General features: G+C 39.0%; 2 protein-coding genes across 3 annotated transcripts; one reads left to right on the forward strand and one right to left on the reverse strand.

Annotated features, from left to right (window-relative positions):
* Positions 1 to 5,336: 5,336 nt before the first annotated feature.
* kcna7 (potassium voltage-gated channel, shaker-related subfamily, member 7) lies at positions 5,337 to 14,352 on the forward strand. 2 transcript variants are annotated; one of them, XM_051887567.1, is made up of 3 exons: positions 5,337 to 5,670; positions 6,755 to 7,467; positions 12,637 to 14,352. In XM_051887567.1, exons 2-3 carry the CDS (start codon positions 6,781 to 6,783, stop codon positions 13,546 to 13,548), a joined length of 1,599 nt encoding a protein of 532 aa, XP_051743527.1. In that variant the 5' UTR covers positions 5,337 to 5,670; positions 6,755 to 6,780; the 3' UTR covers positions 13,549 to 14,352. The 2 variants fall into 2 exon arrangements, with proteins under 2 accessions (XP_051743527.1, XP_051743526.1); XM_051887566.1 differs by having other exon boundaries at positions 5,340 to 5,734.
* fgf21 (fibroblast growth factor 21) lies at positions 14,308 to 18,098 on the reverse strand. Its single transcript, XM_051887571.1, has 4 exons — positions 16,870 to 18,098; positions 16,469 to 16,546; positions 16,071 to 16,174; positions 14,308 to 14,973 (listed from the first exon to the last, which is right to left on the reverse strand). Exons 1-4 carry the CDS (start codon positions 17,012 to 17,014, stop codon positions 14,662 to 14,664), a joined length of 639 nt encoding a protein of 212 aa, XP_051743531.1. The 5' UTR covers positions 17,015 to 18,098; the 3' UTR covers positions 14,308 to 14,661.
* Positions 18,099 to 19,696: the final 1,598 nt, after the last annotated feature.

Raw genomic sequence — 19,696 nt, forward strand, 5'->3', positions numbered from 1 at the left:
AATGCATTAGATGGTTGTCCTGCATCCTCAATAAACAAGCTACAGTTAGTCTAAAGTGCAGCTGCTAGAGTAACAATTCTATCATCTCTGCACTGGTTACCTATTAAGTTCTATACAGTTCTATGACCTATAAGGCCTTAAATGGCTTAGCTCCTGTGTATTTAACTGAACTTCTATCGCCCTACAATCCATCACGCTCTTTAAGGTCACAAAACTCTGGACTTTTAGTACCTACGATTATACTGTACAATGTTTCCTGGTATAGCTTTGTCATGCTGTAACCTACTGTCATGAGTTTCATGTCCATGCCACTCCTACCAATTCAAGTTTATGTTTATATTTAAGTCATTGTTTTGTTTTTGTACTTTTGGAATTTGGAATAAACTGCACTTGGGTTCAGAACTCTGACTCGACTTCAGTGAATCTGTTATAGTACAACTTCTGATGAATATTAGCATTAGCTTATGGTTATGGTTTAATTCTCACCTGTCATATCATTTCACTGCAGAGCTTGTTGAAATTTTCTATAAATGGTAGAGTGTTGACATATTTCAATATATGTTGTTATCATGTTAAGTGAGAGTATTAGTAAATACCCTTTTGTGTTTGTATTTGTAAGACTGGAGAAACTGGAAGAACTGGAAGAGAGGGCAACTTTCTGAGAAAACAAGGGAAATTAACTTTGAACTCTTTCTTGCGAAATTAGCATCCCCATCCAAGATGCAATCACACTGAGTTGATCATCTCAGTATTGTCTCAATTTACATCTTATTCCCTTCACTCTCACATCTCACATGTTGAAATGACCTAAAATCACCCAAAATCTACATGGTTTAATGTGAACAATTATCACACAACACTATACGTGTTTAGTATCATTTGAAATGTCTCAGTGCAACTGGTACAAAGGTCGCATTCCCACAGAAGTAAACCAGAAGGTAATAAAGGTTTTAAGAGTTTAGAGATATTTTGCTGCTTACTGTAGTGGGTGTGCCCCCTTTCTCAGGGTCTTTCATGCAAATGGCTTTCTGTCCCCAAAAAGGTGTAAACTACCCAGTCTGGGACCCTGATTAATGCGAATTCCCATTGTGAACTCATGTCTGAGTATTTAAAGAGATGTTGCAGGAGGCTCAAGGCGCGATTCTGTAGCCAGATCAGCCCATGATGCTGTGTGTCTTTCAAACACTCAGCATTATGTATCTTTCTGATGTCAGGTATTCATCTTTTAGACTTTATTTCTGAGCATTGGATGTTTTGTATCAATTATCATTGAATTGATTATGTAATTGGCATGATACGTTTACCTGACTAATAAATTGGATTTATTCTGACTTACTCTGATTGACTTTAGTAGATTACATTGCATCCATTGTTACCGCAAATCTGTAAGGTTAGTAACAGACTAAAGTCCAGTTTTGAGTGGAGCATAGGGCACACCAACTGTGATTTTAGAGCTCCTGCTAATGCTTGGCATTAGTTTAAGTGTACTTAGACTGTTTCTGTTTAGGACAACAAAATGTTGATCAACCAACCGAAATAGGGTGAGCCTTATCTCTGTTTAATGTAATATTACTCTAGCTAAACGTACATGGGAAACCATGATATGACCAAACCAAAGCTACTATCAGAGAAGTAATATTGGTCGGCTTACCTAGTGGTCGTGACCTCTGACTAGAGATAGTGTTACTATAATTCAAATGATTGGGCAGGCATATTTAAATTAGATTTGGACATATTTAGAAATGGATAAAACTGCTTCACCTGTGCAGGTGATTTACACACACCCAACATTCCTGTCTCACAGGTAAAAATATATAAACCAGTTTAACCCATTTGTCAAACAGACTCCAGTATGCAAAAGGAAGAATATGAACATCATCAAGTGAGAAAAGCTGTTTGTGAATAGTGTGAATCAGTTTAATACCAGTTTAATGCTTTGCTGCTATCTAGAAATAATGAATTTATAAACTGAATGAAGTATTTCATTGTTGAGACAGAGGTAGGTTTGAACCAACACTTTTCTGGATTCATTCTTATGCATTGGTAAATTCATTGAATCTGCTTATGTAAATACTTATATTTCTATCCTACTGTAATGTAAAAGTATTTTTAGATTCTTTAGTCTCTCTCCTGAGAGTTTTTCTTCTTTAAGTTCTTGCTGATCAAATTCAGTGTGGCTTTTGCAGTCATACAGAAATACAGAAACAAAAACAGAACTATCCTGGGACAATGTTTTAGTAAAGCCATAAATGATTCAGACACTCAGACTTATTTTAGGAGCCATTTCTGGAGTAGTTTGTTTGATCCCACTTTATATTAGGTGGCAACTACTATGTACTTGCATCAAAAATTATTGTGTTCATATTGTATTGCAAAACTGTTTTGCTGCTATTGGGACACAGGTAAGGTTAGGGATTTAGGTTAGTTTAACTTAAAAAAGTATGTTACCCGGTTGCCTTAAAATTTTGAGTTCATTGAAATTAAAAATTTGAGTTAATACAATGAAGGCGATTTGTCAGAACATTTGATCAACAGAAAATATTATGTTATCTGAACCACATGAATTATTGAAGCTGATTTGACAAAAGAAAAAATGTTGTGATAAAAAATCATGAATTTAATTTTTTACAATGAAGAACTTGTAAGCGAAATGTAAGTTTGTTTTGTTTTTAAATTTTTTGTTGTTTTTAAATTTTTTTGTTTTGTTATTTAAATCAGCCAAATGCACTTACACATTACTTTATTTAAATGTGCCAGTGACGTAATTGCGTGATGTTGGCGAACTACTGAATTCTGTTTTTAACAGGCTCATTGAAACTGTTCAAATGAACCAGTTCAGGTCAAAATACGTAAATAAATAAATAAATTCTGACTTCTTATCACTAGAGTCAACAGAAAAAAATCACGTGGGTTATGGGACTATTCACTATATTTTTATACAGAAATTATTTCTATAAATAATAATTTAACATTCTGTTTTTATATTGTTATATTAATTGGAATATTTGTGTAGGCTACATATAGCCTAATTTTAATTTATAATCATTTATAATATTTATAATCATTTATAATTTATAATCGAACTTCATGACTGTACAAAAGAATTACAAAAAATGACTTTAAAAACCTTGAAAAAGTGGTGAAAGATTTACGATACACATTCCAAGAACTCAAATGCCTCCTTGTCATTTCTGATTTATAACAAAAGAGAGAACAATGTCTAAAAGCTGCTGTGTGACAGGGTGTACAGAAAACAAGCTAAAAAAACCCAGAACAAGTTTTTAGAAGCTACCGAACTGTAAATGCCAACCTTAAAGGAGACAAAAGTGGATACAGGCAATAAGAGTAGTTCTGACACATAGCAGCTTTTAGACATTGTTCTGTTTTTTGTTATAAAATGAGAAGGAGGCAGCTTCACGCTATACAAAGTCAATAGAGCTCCGGAGGTTGACGTCACGCAATCTAAACTCCGCCATTTTGGCAGGCCATCAGGAGAGCGCTAGAGCGGCTGTGGCATTGGTATCGATAGTAGTCGTACAATAATTTAAAACCAGACATGTTTAGACCTTACAAACCTTACTATTTCAACATTGTGGACAGCTGCTGTGCGCCAGGATGCCAGAACAGGCGGGGAAAAGCAAAGGGGAAATAATTTTATCGTATTCCTAAGGATCCCGATAGATGACTGAAATGGTTCACTGCAATAAAACGTGCTAACCAACACAACAAAACAAAACAGATGGCTGTATTTGAATTTTTTAGTTTTTGTCTTATATCTCAGTATTTCTATAAGTGTTGTATAAGGGTTTTTTTGTTTAATAGTAACCTTACAATGATATGAAAGAGTTTAAAATGTGTTAAATAACTGGGCTGATAGGCTATATAAGAATTTTCAGTAAAACGTGAAATTACACATTATTCCACTCCACATTATTCAATTGTGACTGAACATAAAACACAATTTTTCACACACATTTCCATAAAAATTTAAAAAAATAATTATCGATTATTTCAAGGGGCAACTAATGACACCTCATTTGGATATTTTCATGTCAGGGAAAAATTTGGGATTAAACGGGTTAAGATTTCATGACATTTATGATGTCTACTGTACTCACGGTAATATAGCTATGCTGGCTACCTACAAACAAGGACAGCTAGGTGCCAATGACATTCCCTAACAACACAGTTGACTTACCCTTCCAATGACGACGAAGCAGGTTTTAGCCGGCAGACTCCAAAGTTGAATATTCATCACAAAATTAGATTGTGTCCATTTGTACCCCTCCAGGTTTTTGTAGGCTTTTAAAGAATCTCCGGAGTAGGATGAGGGAAAGTTGATTATGTAGTTGTACATATCAGGATACTGCAGGTCAGAAAAATCTGTTCCTTTATCGATACACTTTAAAAGCACCCCGGGGGCATTATAAGGATCTGTTATGTTTAATCTATTATGTTTTGCTATGTACATGTCTATGTTTTTTTAATTAAAGTGCGCAGTGAACTCTGTTGCCTTGAAACTGATGCTGGCGCAATTCATTTCATATTCGCTCGTGGCTGTTTCTGCCTGCCAGCATGGTGGTGTAAACAGAGTGGGTCACGTGACTACTGGAGCTCTATGGAGAGGGTTGGATTGTTTTCTCCCCGGTGGGTGTGGTTTTCAGATTATGACGTGTGTCGCTCTGTCTCTATTAGACCAAATCAGTCTCATTAGACATGCCATTTTGATTCTCTAAACAGCGTGATGTCACACTGCTCAGGCCCCGCCCATGGCCGCTGACTGACAGTCCTGCATTACCATAGTTTCCGCCCTCAACAAGTTGAACGCTATCCACCATTTTCTCCGCACTCAAGCAGCTTTACTGACAACAATGTCTCGTAAGCAATCCCGGTGTTCTGTTGTTGGATGTAAGAGTGGACATAGGAGTCTTCATTTTCTCCCAACATCTGAGCCACTGATGACGCAATGGATTAAGTTTTATTTTTGAAGGTAATGTGCCCCCATATATCTAAATTCGTTTATGTTTATCAGTACCAACTGTTCGGATCCAGCTTATAATGTCTCCGGAGTTTGCTGTACACCCTGTCAATTTTTTTTATAAGTCAGAAATTAAAGGAGGCAGCTTCATGTAATACAAAGTCAATGAAGAGAATTTGATCCCCCGGTGTGGGCGTGGCCTAAATGTGCTCTATGAAAGTGGGCTGCCTTTAAAGGGACCCACACAAAAACGGCGTGTTTTTGCTCACCCCCCAAAACTGGGTATTTTAACATGCTATAAAAAAAAAAAACTGTGGGGTATTTTGAGCTAAAGCTTCATATACACACTCTGGGGACATCAGAGACTTATTTTACATCTTGTAAAAAGGGGCATAAAAGGTGCCCTTTAAGGTGGTGCTGGTGTGAAGATGTTTGGGACAGTGAGCTGATGAGGGGACGAGGGGTTCTGGATTGAATTTCAGCATGACAGCATTCCCAAGAGCTGCAGTGAGCGTGAGAGGGAGTGAAGATAGTGACCTACAAACAGGTTTAAGTATCCTTACTGCACTGACGGAGAGGAGGACAGAGTTTATGGTTCAGAGTACAGGAGAAAACACCTCCTGTTGGACTCACAGGGGAGACCGCCTGGCAGAAGGGGGGACAGTAGATACATAGCTTATGGTGTCGTGCAGGTAGGGAAGAAACACGGATAGTGTGGGGTAACTATTCTGGATCTACGGTCACTAGTGGCAGAGGGTAAGTAGAGGGACAAACAGAGTGTCTTCTTACAAACATTTCAGAGGCACAAACCTCTGTATTTCTAATACTAAATTTCAGAATTATGGTAGATGTTTACTTTCAGGGGATTCTGACACTTTTGTTTTCACTTTTTTTCACCCCTTACCTTCATTTAAGGCTTCTTTCCATACTTCAGTTCATGTGTTGTTTAGGTGTCTTCATATAAACCTGCTCTGTTAATTTACCGTAGTGTTATTCTCGTGGTGAGGGTCAAAGTGGTAATGGAGTCAACAGGGTTAGGATAGATTACATAAAATGTTTGTAATTTCATGGGAAAATAATATAAGTAAGGATAGCATCTTCAGTTACATAACTGGAACTGGACTGTATACATTTACCAAAGTCTGGTATGTCAAACCTAATAATAGTATTTTGTTTTATTTTTTTATTTAAATTCATTATTTAAATATATTACACATATATATTCAGCATTACAATATATAATTCCATAATTATTGTGTACATCTTTTTTGCTGTCATACATTTATGAAAATATATTAATTTAAATGTATTATTATTAATTTACCAATTTTAATTTATTGCATTTGAATAAATATACAGTTATACATGTAATTCATTTTAAATAAATAATATTAAAATTACATTTATATTAAATCTAAATGAGAATTACATATTTCTCAGCATTACATAATTCCATAATTGTGTACATCTAGTTTGCTATCATTTAAAATATGAAAATATAATGATTTAAATGTATTCATTTATTGATTTTAATTTATTAAATATAATATAGTAAACTTAATGATAGCAAGCAAGATGTAAACAATAATTATGGAATGAAATAATGCTGAATGTATTACATTTAATAAATTAAAATCAATAAATTAGATAAATAGCAAATAAGTGCAAAATAATGTAACATTTTAAAATGTTTTTCTATACTCAATATTTATTTAAATTCATTAAAATGATCTGTTAACATAAAATGAGATCTCTTTGTTTTACCCAATATAACAGACTGAGTAAAAAAGAAAGAAGAAAAGATGGACAAAGGAGGAGGAGAAGGATCTGACAGTGAAATCGAGGGCAAAAAACTAGTAGAGGAGGAGGTCAGTGAGAGTGACAAGAAGCTCAAGGACCAGCGCAACAAGGCAGAAAAGGGTGACAAAGAGAAGGGTGAGAGGAAGAGAGAGAATCGAAGATCTGGTTCGATGTGGAGAGGAGGTTGGGCACTGTCTGAACGACTGGCCATTAATGTGTCAGGCATGCGCTATGAGACACAGATTCGAACCCTGGCACAGTTCCCTGACTCGCTGCTTGGAGACCCTCGCCGTCGCCTACGCTACTTTGACCCGCTCCGCAATGAGATCTTCCTGGACCGCAACCGATTCTGCTTTGATGCCATCCTGTACTTCTATCAGTCTGGAGGGCGGTTACGGCGGCCTGCCAATGTGCCTCTGGATGTCTTCATGGATGAACTGCGGTTTTATGAGCTGGGAGAGGATATCATGGCTCGCTTCAAGGAGGATGAGGGCTTCCCCAAGGAGGAACCTCGGCCCTTGCCAGACAATGAGATCGCACGAAAGCTGTGGATGCTCTTTGAACACCCAGAATCCTCTGGAGGAGCCCGCATCATCGCCATCATCAGCGTGATGGTGATTGTGGTCTCCATCTTGATCTTCTGTTTGGAAACGCTGCCTGACTTCAGAATAGAAAAGGAGATGAGAGAGGTGAGAGGAGTGGGAAGACATATCATTCTTACAGTGTTTAACCAGAATGTGATTTACAAATTGTTATCAGTTGCTATACAGAGGATTTTACAGACATTATAATACATATATTGCAACATCAAGCATTTGAAATTTAAGTATAGCACATTATTACGCAAAACATGACCAACAACCCGCAGCAAACACATAATAATAAGAAAGAATGGTAGAATGGCAGTTAGCATGAAGCAGATGGGTTTACTGAGCATTTAAAGATGAATGAGCATACATTAAATTAAACTTAATTTATTATTATTAATATATAATTTAAAGTCAGCATGAAATGGAAATGGAAGTACTTCAGCCCCTCAGGCTTGGGAGGCCATCCCCGGAGTATCAAGTTAGGTTCTGAACAAAATCAAACGAGGTTACTCGCTTCAATTTGCACGCAGGCGCCCACGCTTCAGGGGCGTTATCTGCACGTCTGTACAGAGCAACATGACGCACGTCCTCCATTCCGAAGTAATGAATTTACTAGTGAAAGGAGCTGTAGAAACAGTTCCGCCAGCCCACATTGAGTCAGGATTTTACAGCCATTTTTAAGATTCCTGTTTGAGGGGGTGGCTTACCGTCCTTCCATTCGGATTGTCTCTGGCCCCGCACAGTTTTACGAAGTGCATGGATGTGGCCATCTCCTCTCTGAGACAGAATGGTGTGTGCATTCTGAATTACCTCGAACACTGGTTCGTATTGGCTCATTTGGAGGCCAAGTTGAATACTTACAGGTCCCTGCTCCTCAGTCATTTAGAATGCCTGGGTCTCAGGATCAACCTAGCCAAGTGCTCACTGTCTCCCAGCCAGCAAATATCCTTCCTGGGAGCAGTTCTCGATTCAGCCCAAATGCGGGCCTGGCTGACGCTGGGGCACGTGCCCTCATTCAGAGTCAGGGTTTCACTCCCTCTCAGAATCTTTCAGAAGATTCTTCGCCTAATGGTGACAGCATCATCAGTGGTTCTGCTGTGTCTGCTTTACATGCAGCCCCTGCAGTATTGGCTGAAACCCGTGTTCCAGCCCACGCTTGGTGTCTCGGACACCTCTATATCAACTTAGAATGTGGCTGTGTCTTGGCCCTGGCCCCTTGGAAGGACCCTCATCTGTACTGAGCCAGTACAGACCTGGGGTTGGTCTCCAGAAGGAAGGTGGTTTTGACCGATGCCTCCAAGATGGGTCGGGGAGCTATGTGCGAGGGCAGGCTGACATCCGGCTCCTGGTCAAGCACGGAGAGACTGCGGCATATCAACTACCTAGAAATGCTGGCGGTTTTCCTGGCCCTCAAAACCTTCCTACCAGACCGTAAAAGTACCACGTCCTAGTCCGCTCGGACAACATGGTGGTGGTGTCCTATATAAATCACCAAGATGGACTCAAATCAAGGCCTCTGTACAAACTGGTGAGATGCCACCTCTTATGGGCATAACGCAACCTGCACTCGCTCAGAGCGGTGCTCGTGTCGGGCAGACTGAACCAAGGACGCACTGGCTCACAAGTGGCCCAACCTTCCCCTGTACTTTTTTCCTCCAGTCGAGCTGCTCCCTCAGGTCAACAGACGAATCAGGAAGGACAGACACACAGTCCTTCTGGTGGCCCCTCTCTGGCGGAACCAGTCATAGCTCCAAGAGATGATGCAGCTGCTGGCAGCAGCTCCCTGGCCAAATACCCTGAGGAAGGGCCTCCTTTCCCAGGCGAAGGGAATGATTTAGCACCCCCAACCCAAGTTGTGGGCCCTCTATTTTTGGCCCCTCGACGGGAGCCTACAGGCCTCCCTGCAAGGGTATTGAACACTATCTCAGAGGCTAGAGCTCCATCTACCAGACACCTCTACGCCATTAAGTGGTCTGTCTTCTCCGACTAGAGTGCAGTACTGAATGAAGACCCAGTGTCCTGTGACATTTCACTGGTGCTATTTTTCCTGCAGGAGCTGCTGGACAAGTGGCGCACCCCTTCCACACTCCAAGTTTACAAACCACACTCTTGTGGCCAGCCAGTCTATAGGTAGGAATGACTTAGTGATTTGGGGGCCGGAAGGCTGAACCCACCTCACCCCCTTACTATTCCAACTTGGGACCTGTCAATGGTCCTAAGGGCCCTCAGGGGCCTGCCCTTAGAGCCGAGCCAAGTTACGGCCCCTCTTGTTAAAGACTGCCCTCCTGCTGGTCCTAGCATCAGTCAAGCAAGTGGGAGACCAGCAAGCGCTCTCAGTGAGCGCGTCTTGCCTTGAGTTTGGGCCAAATGACTGTAGAGTTGTCCTGAAACCAAGACATGGTCATGTGCATAAGGTGGCTTACGAGTCTGTGGGCCTCCAGTGCCCCATCGGAGTGAGAGCCCACTCCACCAGAGGCATGGCCTCCTCCTGGCGTGGTCCAGTGGAATTTCCATTTGCGATATTTGGGTGGTGGCCGGCTGGTCTTCGCTGTACACTTTTGCCAGATTTTATAACTTGGATGTCCCTGCTCTACCAGGGGTCCCTTCTGTTTAGTTGGGCTTTGACCTCTATGTGAGCTCAACCCGCTCAGGACGCCTTCCCTCTGGGCTCCAGCCCTGTGGTCCGAGCCCCTTAGTCTCTGGCGAATGCTTTCACCCTATCCTAGCCTTGCTGCCTTCAGGACCCTTGTCTTTAAGTGCCTTAGGCCAGGGCCATTAAAATTATTGATGTTCTGCGATTGTAGCACGGCAATATTGGATTGCATTCCCATAGCGTCTGTTCATACGAGTGAACCATATCGATAGGAAATGTACTTGGTTATTAATGTAACCTCGGTTCCCTGAGGTAACGGGAACGAGTATTGCGTAGCTAGCTGTGCTACCATGCTGCACGATTCAGCGCTTGCCGCTTCAGTTGTAAAATTATGAAGCCTACAGGGAGATTTGCCTGCTTATATAGGCGGGTAGCCCCACCCGTTTCGGCAGGCTGCAGCGCCAAAGGCTCATGCAGTTTCACTACGTGATTCAATCAGGCTTCAGTAATTGGAGGAAAAAGGAGTTTTCCCACAGCGCCTGCAACGCAATACTTGTTCCTGTTATCTCAGGGAACCGAGGTTACGTTAGTAACCGTGTACGATATCTACCAACCCTTGAAATTAGACTAAGACCAAAAAAAAGGATAAAAATAAAAACAAAATTCCCATTCTCGTAACATTTGTGACCGAGTAAGCAAACCCCAGATGTTTTTAAAGGTTGACATGTTGTTTTTTTGCCACTTTAAATTATGGGAAATAACACTTAGGCTAGTGTTGTTTGTTCTAGAGCATTTCGCAAATTTGTCCAAGTACCATGTGTAATATGCACACTGATACTGTATTTTGATCAATTGTAAAAAACAATGTTACACTGAATGCTGAACTTTTCTGAGACATTTTCACTGACTATATACACATTCATGTACAAAACCACGTTTAAAATCACATAAAAAGGGTAAGTTTAGAGTAAAAAGTCACATTAAAAGAAAAGAAAACACAGATGAAGAGTTTGGGAGCAGGAGAGAGTGTAGGGTTATTGCTGAGATTATTTTAGAAGCGTCGTTAAATCTGATACACAGATTGGGAGCAGAGACTCTGGGGGGTTGGAAAACAGTCAAGTGACGCGACCATGGAGAGATTCAGCCGGCATACACAGATAGAAAAAAGGGAAGGAGATGAGAAATGACAAGATGACAGGTGACAGTATGAAAAAGTGCCTGTGCTTGATCTGTGAGGGGAAAGTAGTGAGACGCAATGCAGGGTGGGTCGGGAGCAAGGAGGGAAAGTTAGTAAAGAGTATCAAATTAGTTTCCCAGCAGCGACCCACAAGCCAGCAACCTCAACACGCTGCCAAAGCAGCTCAGTAATTCTACATGGATCAGACAGTTAACAACAAGTAAACTAAAGCAGGTTGGAGAGAGAGAGAGAGAGAAAAATTGTGGAGGGTTACATTCTCAAGTTTCATCTTAGAGATCTAAGGCATTATTTTTAGAGTAAGAACAACCCTTCAGTGCACATTAACACAGATACAGAAGCTTGTATTAATAAACAGAGCTGAAATAGGAATGGAAACACACACACTTCCACAACATCTTATGATGACTTTAGCAAAATCAAAATAAGCACTACGATAGGGAACACTTAACAGCCAGCTAGCCAGACACAAGTTCAAACACAGCACACGTGCATATACACTCACATCTCACATGTCATACCATCTAATCTCCTGTCCTACTCTTTTAAAATCTGTTTTCCAAGCAAACACACATGCTTAGCTTTGTGTTACACCACTGGTCATTTAAGTAAGCTTATACTGTACATCTTTATGGAAACAAATTTGAAATTACCACTACTCTGGTTACCTATTACTCACATACTGATGTGGTTTGCCCTTGTGTACGTGTTAGACTAAGTAATTTCTTTATGGAGTCAGAGTGATAAAGAGCAAAAATGACCGACCTTTGAATGATAGGTCATATACTGTGACCCTAAAAGCAGAATGGGACCTTCAAGTTCACTTAAGAAGTGGTTGTCAAATGAGCATCCAAATTGTTTCTGTCAGGCACTTGTTAGGCAAAGCATGTCTGGCCTTAAATGCAATGTCAGAAATTAATTTAAGTCTATTATATTCTTATTAGGGTTGGGAACTGAGAACTGGTACATTTCCATAAAAAAAAATAAAAAAAACCTAAACTGACTGGCGCCCGGTTGTTAATGTTTCTCAATGCAGATGGTATATAGAGTTCAACAGTCCATTCTTACTTTTTAACCAGTATTTTTGCAATTCATTTTTTCCCATAAGACTGTAAAAAAGCCTTTTGTTAAAGAGTTATGTTAAGAGGTAATTTTGTTAAGAGTTAAGCCATGAAATAAACCAACCAGCTACAACGGGAATCATAACATTGCGAATAACGAAGTTTATTGAAAAATATGCATCGATTGTAGAGATTTCTTTGCATAGGTAATCATGGTAATTATGGGTAATGTAGATTTTCACCATGAATTCCACTGTTAAACAGGATTCTTTCAAGGATTAGGTTATAAAAAATAATCTCAGAAATAATCTCTAAAGCACAAAAAATGAGAATATTAATTTACTTTGAATATGCAAAATGTGCTTAATACTCTATCCATCTAATTTCTCTTTTTTTCTTTCCTGTCTTTTTTTCCCCAGCAATATGCATACCAGCCTCACCTCGCTGGAAACAATACCACGCACATCCCAATATCTTCTCCCTTCCATGACCCATTCTTCCTGGTGGAGACCATGTGCATCTGCTGGTTTTCGTTTGAGCTAGTGATGCGTTTCGCTTGCTCTCCCAGTAAAACGGTCTTCTTCAAGGATGTGATGAACATCATAGACTTCTTTGCCATCATTCCCTACTTCGTCACGCTCGGCACCGAGCTGGCCAAGTCTAAAGGAGCGACGCCGTCGATGTCCCTGGCAATCATAAGGGTCATCCGTCTGGTTCGAGTTTTCCGAATTTTCAAGTTGTCTCGCCACTCTAAAGGCCTTCAGATTCTGGGCCAGACGCTGAAGGCCAGCTTGAGAGAGCTGGCGCTGCTCATCTTCTTCCTCTTCATCGGAGTCATCCTGTTCTCCTCAGCCGTGTACTTTGCCGAGGTGGACAGCCCAGACACAGCTTTCACCAGCATCCCAGAAGCCTTCTGGTGGGCTGTGGTCTCAATGACGACAGTGGGGTACGGCGACATGTACCCGGTGACGGTGGGCGGAAAGCTCGTGGGCTCCATGTGCGCCATCGCAGGAGTGCTCACCATCTCACTTCCCGTTCCTGTCATCGTTTCCAACTTCAGCTACTTCTATCACCGTGAGATGGAGTGTGAGGACAACCAGGAATACACACACGTCAACACCTCCCTTTGGGAGGAGGAAGAGGGTGGTGAAGAAGGAGAAGATGGCGAGGAAGGGCCCGGTGAACAGGGAGACCGCATTCCTCTCGAAGGAGGCACGACCTACAGGGGTATCTGCGCCCCTCTCAATGGGACTCTCCTGGCTGGGCTTTGTGCAGGGCAGGCTGGAGAGCAAAGCGTAGGGAGCGTTTACCCGCTGGTCACCCAAGTCTGAGAGACTGGAGATCAAGAAGGGGGAATGAGAGATGGAGGTGGTCCTGTGCCATGTTTAAAGGACACTGCCTCACTGTGACTCTTTGAATATATTGGGATGACAGGAAAAAGGAATGAAGGAATAAATGCAAGAAACAGAAAATGATTGACACAGAGGCTGAGAAGGTACAAAATGCAGTAGCCAAAGGAGAGGAAAAGTATGAAGAAGTCACAAAAACATTTATATTAACTTCCATAAAACGTTTTTCTAACGTTCCGGTTACAAAACTTTTATTTTGACATCACAACCTTTACACTGAATGTATTTATTTGTAAAACTATTTTTATCTATTCAGAGAGTTGTGTCTTAATGCTTGGATGCGTTTGGAAAAATTGCTGAGCATAAGCTGAGCTGTGTTGTGCAATACAAGCGTTTGCACCTTTGCTTTAAAGATCTTATTGGAATTCTCAACACATATATATATATATAATATATATATATATTGGACATATTCATAAGAGGAAGCGCTATGCGGTGTCATTTAAATGTCATGTATTTTGTCACCCAGGTTGCAGCCATGAATGTGCCAGGGATTTGTGTGCCTGACGGATGGCTGAAGTCTCATCTGGAACAGTTTAATGTTACTGCTGTTATGAATGACTATGTTGAAATGTGGATGACAGATGTGTGTGTCTGTGTTTGTGTATTCACAAGCTTATATGTAATATGTAATATCTAATGTGCGTGCGCACGCGCTCTATGAATTATGTAACTCTGAGCCATGTTTGTGTACCATTTATTAAAAAGTTTAATCAAACAAAAAAACATACTGAAGTGACTCAGTGAACTACAAAAAGAACAAACAAACTGAAAGTAGAATCTGCTCCAGCAGATATCCGTCATGTTATTTAAAATGTAATGTTTAATTTAATAATTGTTTAATGTTTAATATAACAATATTTAAGTTAATAATGATGTATAAATTAATTTAAATCATTTTAGACCACAACAAATAAATAAATATATTCAAATAAATACAGTTTCAGGCAACAAAATACAGTAACAAAACTTTTTTTAACCTTGCAGTCCGGTGATAATGTAAAGTGTGCCTCCATAACTGACGTTCGCCGGTCCTCATTTCTTAGTATGCATACTGGGACTGAAGAGTGTCTGTATGTGTGAGTTATGTCTCATTCCAAGTGGGTCATCAGAGTCCAGGTTTATATCCTGATTATACTCTTTCACCTCCTGTTTCTGGCTGTCCTCTCCTCTCACCGCCACCGTATTCATTATGGGGAGGAACCGAGAAAATGGGCCACCATGTTTCTGCCCAGACTTCTTTGAGAGGAGCGACACAGGAAAGTGATTGTGTGGAGATAGGAAATTAGAATATCCGTCTTCCAGTAGCATTTCTTGAAAGGTGCAGTCTTTTTCAGAGTATTGCAGCTGAAAGAGAAAACAAAACTCAGTATGAGTTCAAGTCTCCAGTGAAAATGATAAAAGTGCCTTAAATTAATATACTGTAACAGCTCAATTAATGTTCACTATAAAAAGTGTTGCAAACCATGTCAAAGCAATTATTCTATTTTTTTTTTTTATAATAATAAAATAGGAAAATCTAAAAAACAAATATGAAACATAAGATAATTTTTTTTATTATATAAAATGTAATAAAATCTACATTATGATTAAAAACAGACATAATTGTCAATACAACTAATTATTAATTATAAAATCATTATTTATAAATAACGTTAATATCAATGATTTTAAATGTTGTTTACCAACAAATCATAAAAAATATACTATACTGTTCAAATGTTTAGGGGCCGGTAAATGTTTATAATGTTTTTGAAAGAAGTCTCTTATATGCTCACTAAGACTGTTTTTTTCTTTTTTTCTTTTTTTCAAAAACACAGTGAAAAAAGTAATATTGTGGATTATTAGATTATTTAAAATAACCGTTTTCTTTTTCTAATATATTTTAAAATGTAATTTATTCCTGTGATGGTAAAGCTGAATTTTCAGCATCATTACTCCAGTTTTCAGTGTCACATGATCCTTCAGAAATCATTCTAATATGATGGTTTGCTGCTCAAGAAACATTTCTTATTATTATCAATGTTGAAACTGCTTAATATCTTTGTGTAAACCATAATATATATTTTTCAGGATTCTTTGATGAATAAAAAAGGTCAAAACAACAGCATTTATCTGAAATAAAAATCTTTAGTAAAATTATAAATGTATTTACTGTCACTTTTGATCAATTTAATGCATCCTTGCTGAATTAACTCATTACTCTTTACTTGCAAAAGTCATTACTCATTTTCTTTAAAAAATTAACGGCACTTTATAATATGCATTATTATGTACAAATAGTGAAGGTAATGTGTTTACACTGCTCTTTACCAAGCTAAACTAGCATGGTGTCTTTTTAACTGATGGCAATTTTGAGTTTGATTTCATTTTTTTTTTTTTTAGCGACATATATACTCTATTGGATGTTTCACATTTCCAGTGATGAGATATAATGTTCAGACCTGTCCTTTCAAGTTGTCTTCATCATCCACACAGAGGTAAAGAGATGTAGCCACACTTTTGATGACCGTCTCTCCCGCTTTCACTGAACGCAGTTCCAGCACACCTGCAATGCAGCAAACAACACCACACCTCTGTCAATACCGTAATTCACATGCATTACCTTTGGACCTCAAATATCAACAGCCGCTGCCCCCATGAAATATTTTCATAACATCAAAATGACAACAAATGTGTTATTATTTGCATAATCACTATCAGAGATATTATGAACTCATTATCTCTTCTGATAAGGCATTTTTCCTTGAAGGACATGCAGAGAAGTATCTTGGCGGTTACTTAATGATTACAGGTTACAATAAACTGTGCTCTTTAACTCATGTTTGCAGTGGTTGCTTACAGTTTTGTCTCTCTACCGGAGACCCTCTGACGGATCCATCAGGATTCATTTCAAGGAACAGCCCTTGTAATCTGTTCTCTAAAATGAACAAAAACACAGTTAATGCCATTACCTTCAAGCCATTAATTAAGTCTTTTCTCTTTAGGAATAAAACACAGTACACTTGGGGTGCGCGGTACACTTTTATCACCACACACCAACTAAAAAGGATAGACTGATTCCAGATAGTCATGTTGACAGAAGAAAGTAGCACATGTCACAGTTACCCACGTTAAGCGGATAGCAACATCTAAACATTGCAGCTAAAAAAGAAACAGAAACCCACTTGCCATTACAGAACTGTGATGTTAAAAAAGTGAAAACACAACAATAAGCACATTTCAATTAGGTTAAAGGATTACCTGTGTAGAGCAGGCGTTCTCTGACTTGTGTGCTGAACGGCAGAAGCACGTTCTGTGCAGGAATATACATACACCAATGAAGCTTCGGAAACAGAGCAAAAAAGATGAAAAAACAGGCAAAAAGCATGATTGACCAGGTGGGCATCAATCGAAATTGATGGTTTTAGTTCATAGAAATTTGATGATATCCAAAGGTGAAAAAAATATCCTCAAGATTAAATAACTGTAATAATAAATCTTAAGCTTGACTTAAATATTAAACAAAATCTAAAAACTACAAAGTTTGTGCAAAGCACTGAGCAGTGATATCCCCAAGACCTCCAGATATGATAGGTTTCCACAGAAGACATGTCCCTGTAAACTTGTATTTATATAGTAGTTATGAGAGAGCGACAGAGAATCCATGAGTCACTCAAGTACGAAAAGGAAAAACGATAACAAACTTGTTTTCAGGAAATGAACGAGAATAAACTGATGGTAAATCTCACAAGGGTATGCCAGTCATGCCATTGATCTCCGAGAACAGGGGACCCCCGAACATCTAAGAGCATCTATATGTTTGCACATCAGAGATTAATCTCTGTTTATTCAAAATAAAGTGTTTCAGTTAATTCCCCAGTATTGAGAGGAAATGGGAGTGGAGGTCGAGATGGCAGTTTAAACAGAATAGATAAGAGGCCATAAAAAGCGCTTCATGCTCATCTGTTCATTCTCACCTTGGAGATGACGGGACGCAAGGACACTACCGTCCCGTCAGCTAGAGAGGGCAGTGTGGCATCAAGTTATGATCTATTAATCTTTTTAATGAAAAAGTTCAAGTGTGCGTGTCTTATCTGAAGAAAAGATAACACAAACGTGATTGCCGGCTCTGTCAATAATTGTTAGATTCCTGTAAATGACTAAAGACGGTAAATAATGAGGAGCAATTGGACAGCTGGGCACCAGCAAGTGATGGCCAATGTCTTTAAAGACGCACATCCTTTTCCCCAATTGCTATTTTGCCCTTTCATCCTAATACAACTCCCTTAAGCTTTCCCATTCCATCTCTGTGACGTGCAGGGGCCCCAGAGTAACGTCAATGTCCCTTGTAATCATCTGTCTCCTGCCTCACTGTTGTCCTGGAAGAACGAGGAGGATTGACGTCTTTCTGGCCATCTGCTGCTCTCTCCCATCCTTTGCTCTCTCCTTCGCTCTTCTTTGAGCGGATTAAATGTCTTTGTCTCATCATTGTGCGAGAAAATTTTGACTCTGTGAGCATGAAGGGATTTCGTTCTGTATTGTGAGAGCGGGACAGGATTTAAACGTGCTTCACGTTGACATCGACTCTTACACAAGAGGCATTAAAGCACAAACCACTCGATTAAGTTTAAAATAAATTGTTAAGATTTTATTACGCACACCACAGACATCAGCTGATGTGGTTGTATGAACTCAGAGGGACAAGGGGACACCGTGAGGCATTTCAGAGATACATTTAGTGGGGAAATGAATTAAAGTCTATCAGAGATAATAAATACACAGGCAGTCAGACAAAAGACATAATAAACGATAGCTAAAATTTACTAGTTCCATTGCAACACTATATAATAAAGATAATGCATAATAGCAAATGACAACAATATTAACATCAAAGTAATTCTTAAATTGTAAAGGGGAAAAAAATATTGCTCTTTCTGAGGTTGTTATTTCAGAGCTTAAGAGGCTCAGTGGATTTCTTAGTTATGTTTCAGCTGTTTCAGAAATATGGATACAAACAAACAAAACAATTGTACAGTACGATTACAGAACTACATTGTCCAATGCTTATGATTGGGAAGTATTTGATGAGAAATTCGTGAGTTCATACGGAAATGTGAGATGCTCGATGGAAGATTTTGGTATCATTGTATCAAATCTGAGCACAATTTGAGATGTAGGATCTGTACTAGGCTCTTCTTTTTCTTGATTTCAGGAAAGTCTCCATGTTCTCTCTATTTTATTTATTGGGAGAAACAATTAAGATATTAATATTTTCTGTTTTATTGTATTTACACTACCGTTCAAAAGTTTTGAGTCTGGTCAAATGTATATATATATGTGAGTATACATGTATATGTATATATTTCAAAATGTAATTTATTCCTGTGATGTCAAAGCTGAATTTTCAGCATCATTACTCCAGTCTTCAGTCACATGATCCTTCAGAAATCATTCTAATATGATTAATTTAATAATAATAATATTATTAATTAATAAAAACATTTTTAATTAATGTAAAATTTAAAAGTAAATAATGTTGGCAATTTGTATCTAAGTATCTCATGCCAGTAAAGCAAAATGAATTTGAAAAAAAAAAAAAAAATTACAAAACATCTCATTTGTGTTATTTTATTAGACTGGATGTGAATGAGAACTGGCATTCATATGAGAGTGGATGACTTGCACGATGACAAAAATGTAGTACGTCACGTTTGAGTATGTCACACCCACTAATCTAAACAGTGTATGTGGTAAATCTGTGCATGCAAATTATGTGTTCAGTATATGATTTACTTTTTTAAGACCTGCGTAACAAAAAGAACATGAGGTGTACGAGAGAAACTTCCTTGTGTTACTCACAGCTGCTTGTGACGTCCTTGTCACTGTCAAAAGAAAAACCCAACAAATCATAAAACAGGAGATCTGGAACAACTATGTACTGTTTATAGGAACCAACTGCCTCGACTCAATTGAACTGCTTGTTGTCATTTCTTTGTTTATGCTGTACTGGCAGTGAACAGAGGAAATCTAGGCTATAAAAGTAAACTAAGGCAGATCAAATGAGTCAAGGCTCTCCATTCCTCGAATC

The sequence above is a fragment of the Ctenopharyngodon idella genome, chromosome 3, assembly GCF_019924925.1.
Source record: "Ctenopharyngodon idella isolate HZGC_01 chromosome 3, HZGC01, whole genome shotgun sequence".
Lineage (NCBI taxonomy): Eukaryota > Metazoa > Chordata > Actinopteri > Cypriniformes > Xenocyprididae > Ctenopharyngodon > Ctenopharyngodon idella.

Bases quoted from the DNA above. Each gene is read 5' to 3' on its own strand.
- kcna7 (XM_051887567.1), top strand. From the start codon at position 6,781: ATGGACAAAGGAGGAGGAGAAGGATCTGACAGTGAAATCGAGGGCAAA. The intron at 7,468-12,636 runs GTGAGAGGAGTG...TTTTTTCCCCAG, and splicing joins TAGAAAAGGAGATGAGAGAG to CAATATGCATACCAGCCTCA.
- fgf21 (XM_051887571.1), bottom strand. From the start codon at position 17,014: ATGCCCACCTGGTCAATCATGCTTTTTGCCTGTTTTTTCATCTTTTTT. The intron at 16,175-16,468 runs GTAAGCAACCAC...GCTGCATTGCAG, and splicing joins TCCGGTAGAGAGACAAAACT to GTGTGCTGGAACTGCGTTCA. The intron at 14,974-16,070 runs GTCTGAACATTA...TTTCTCTTTCAG, and splicing joins AAGACAACTTGAAAGGACAG to CTGCAATACTCTGAAAAAGA.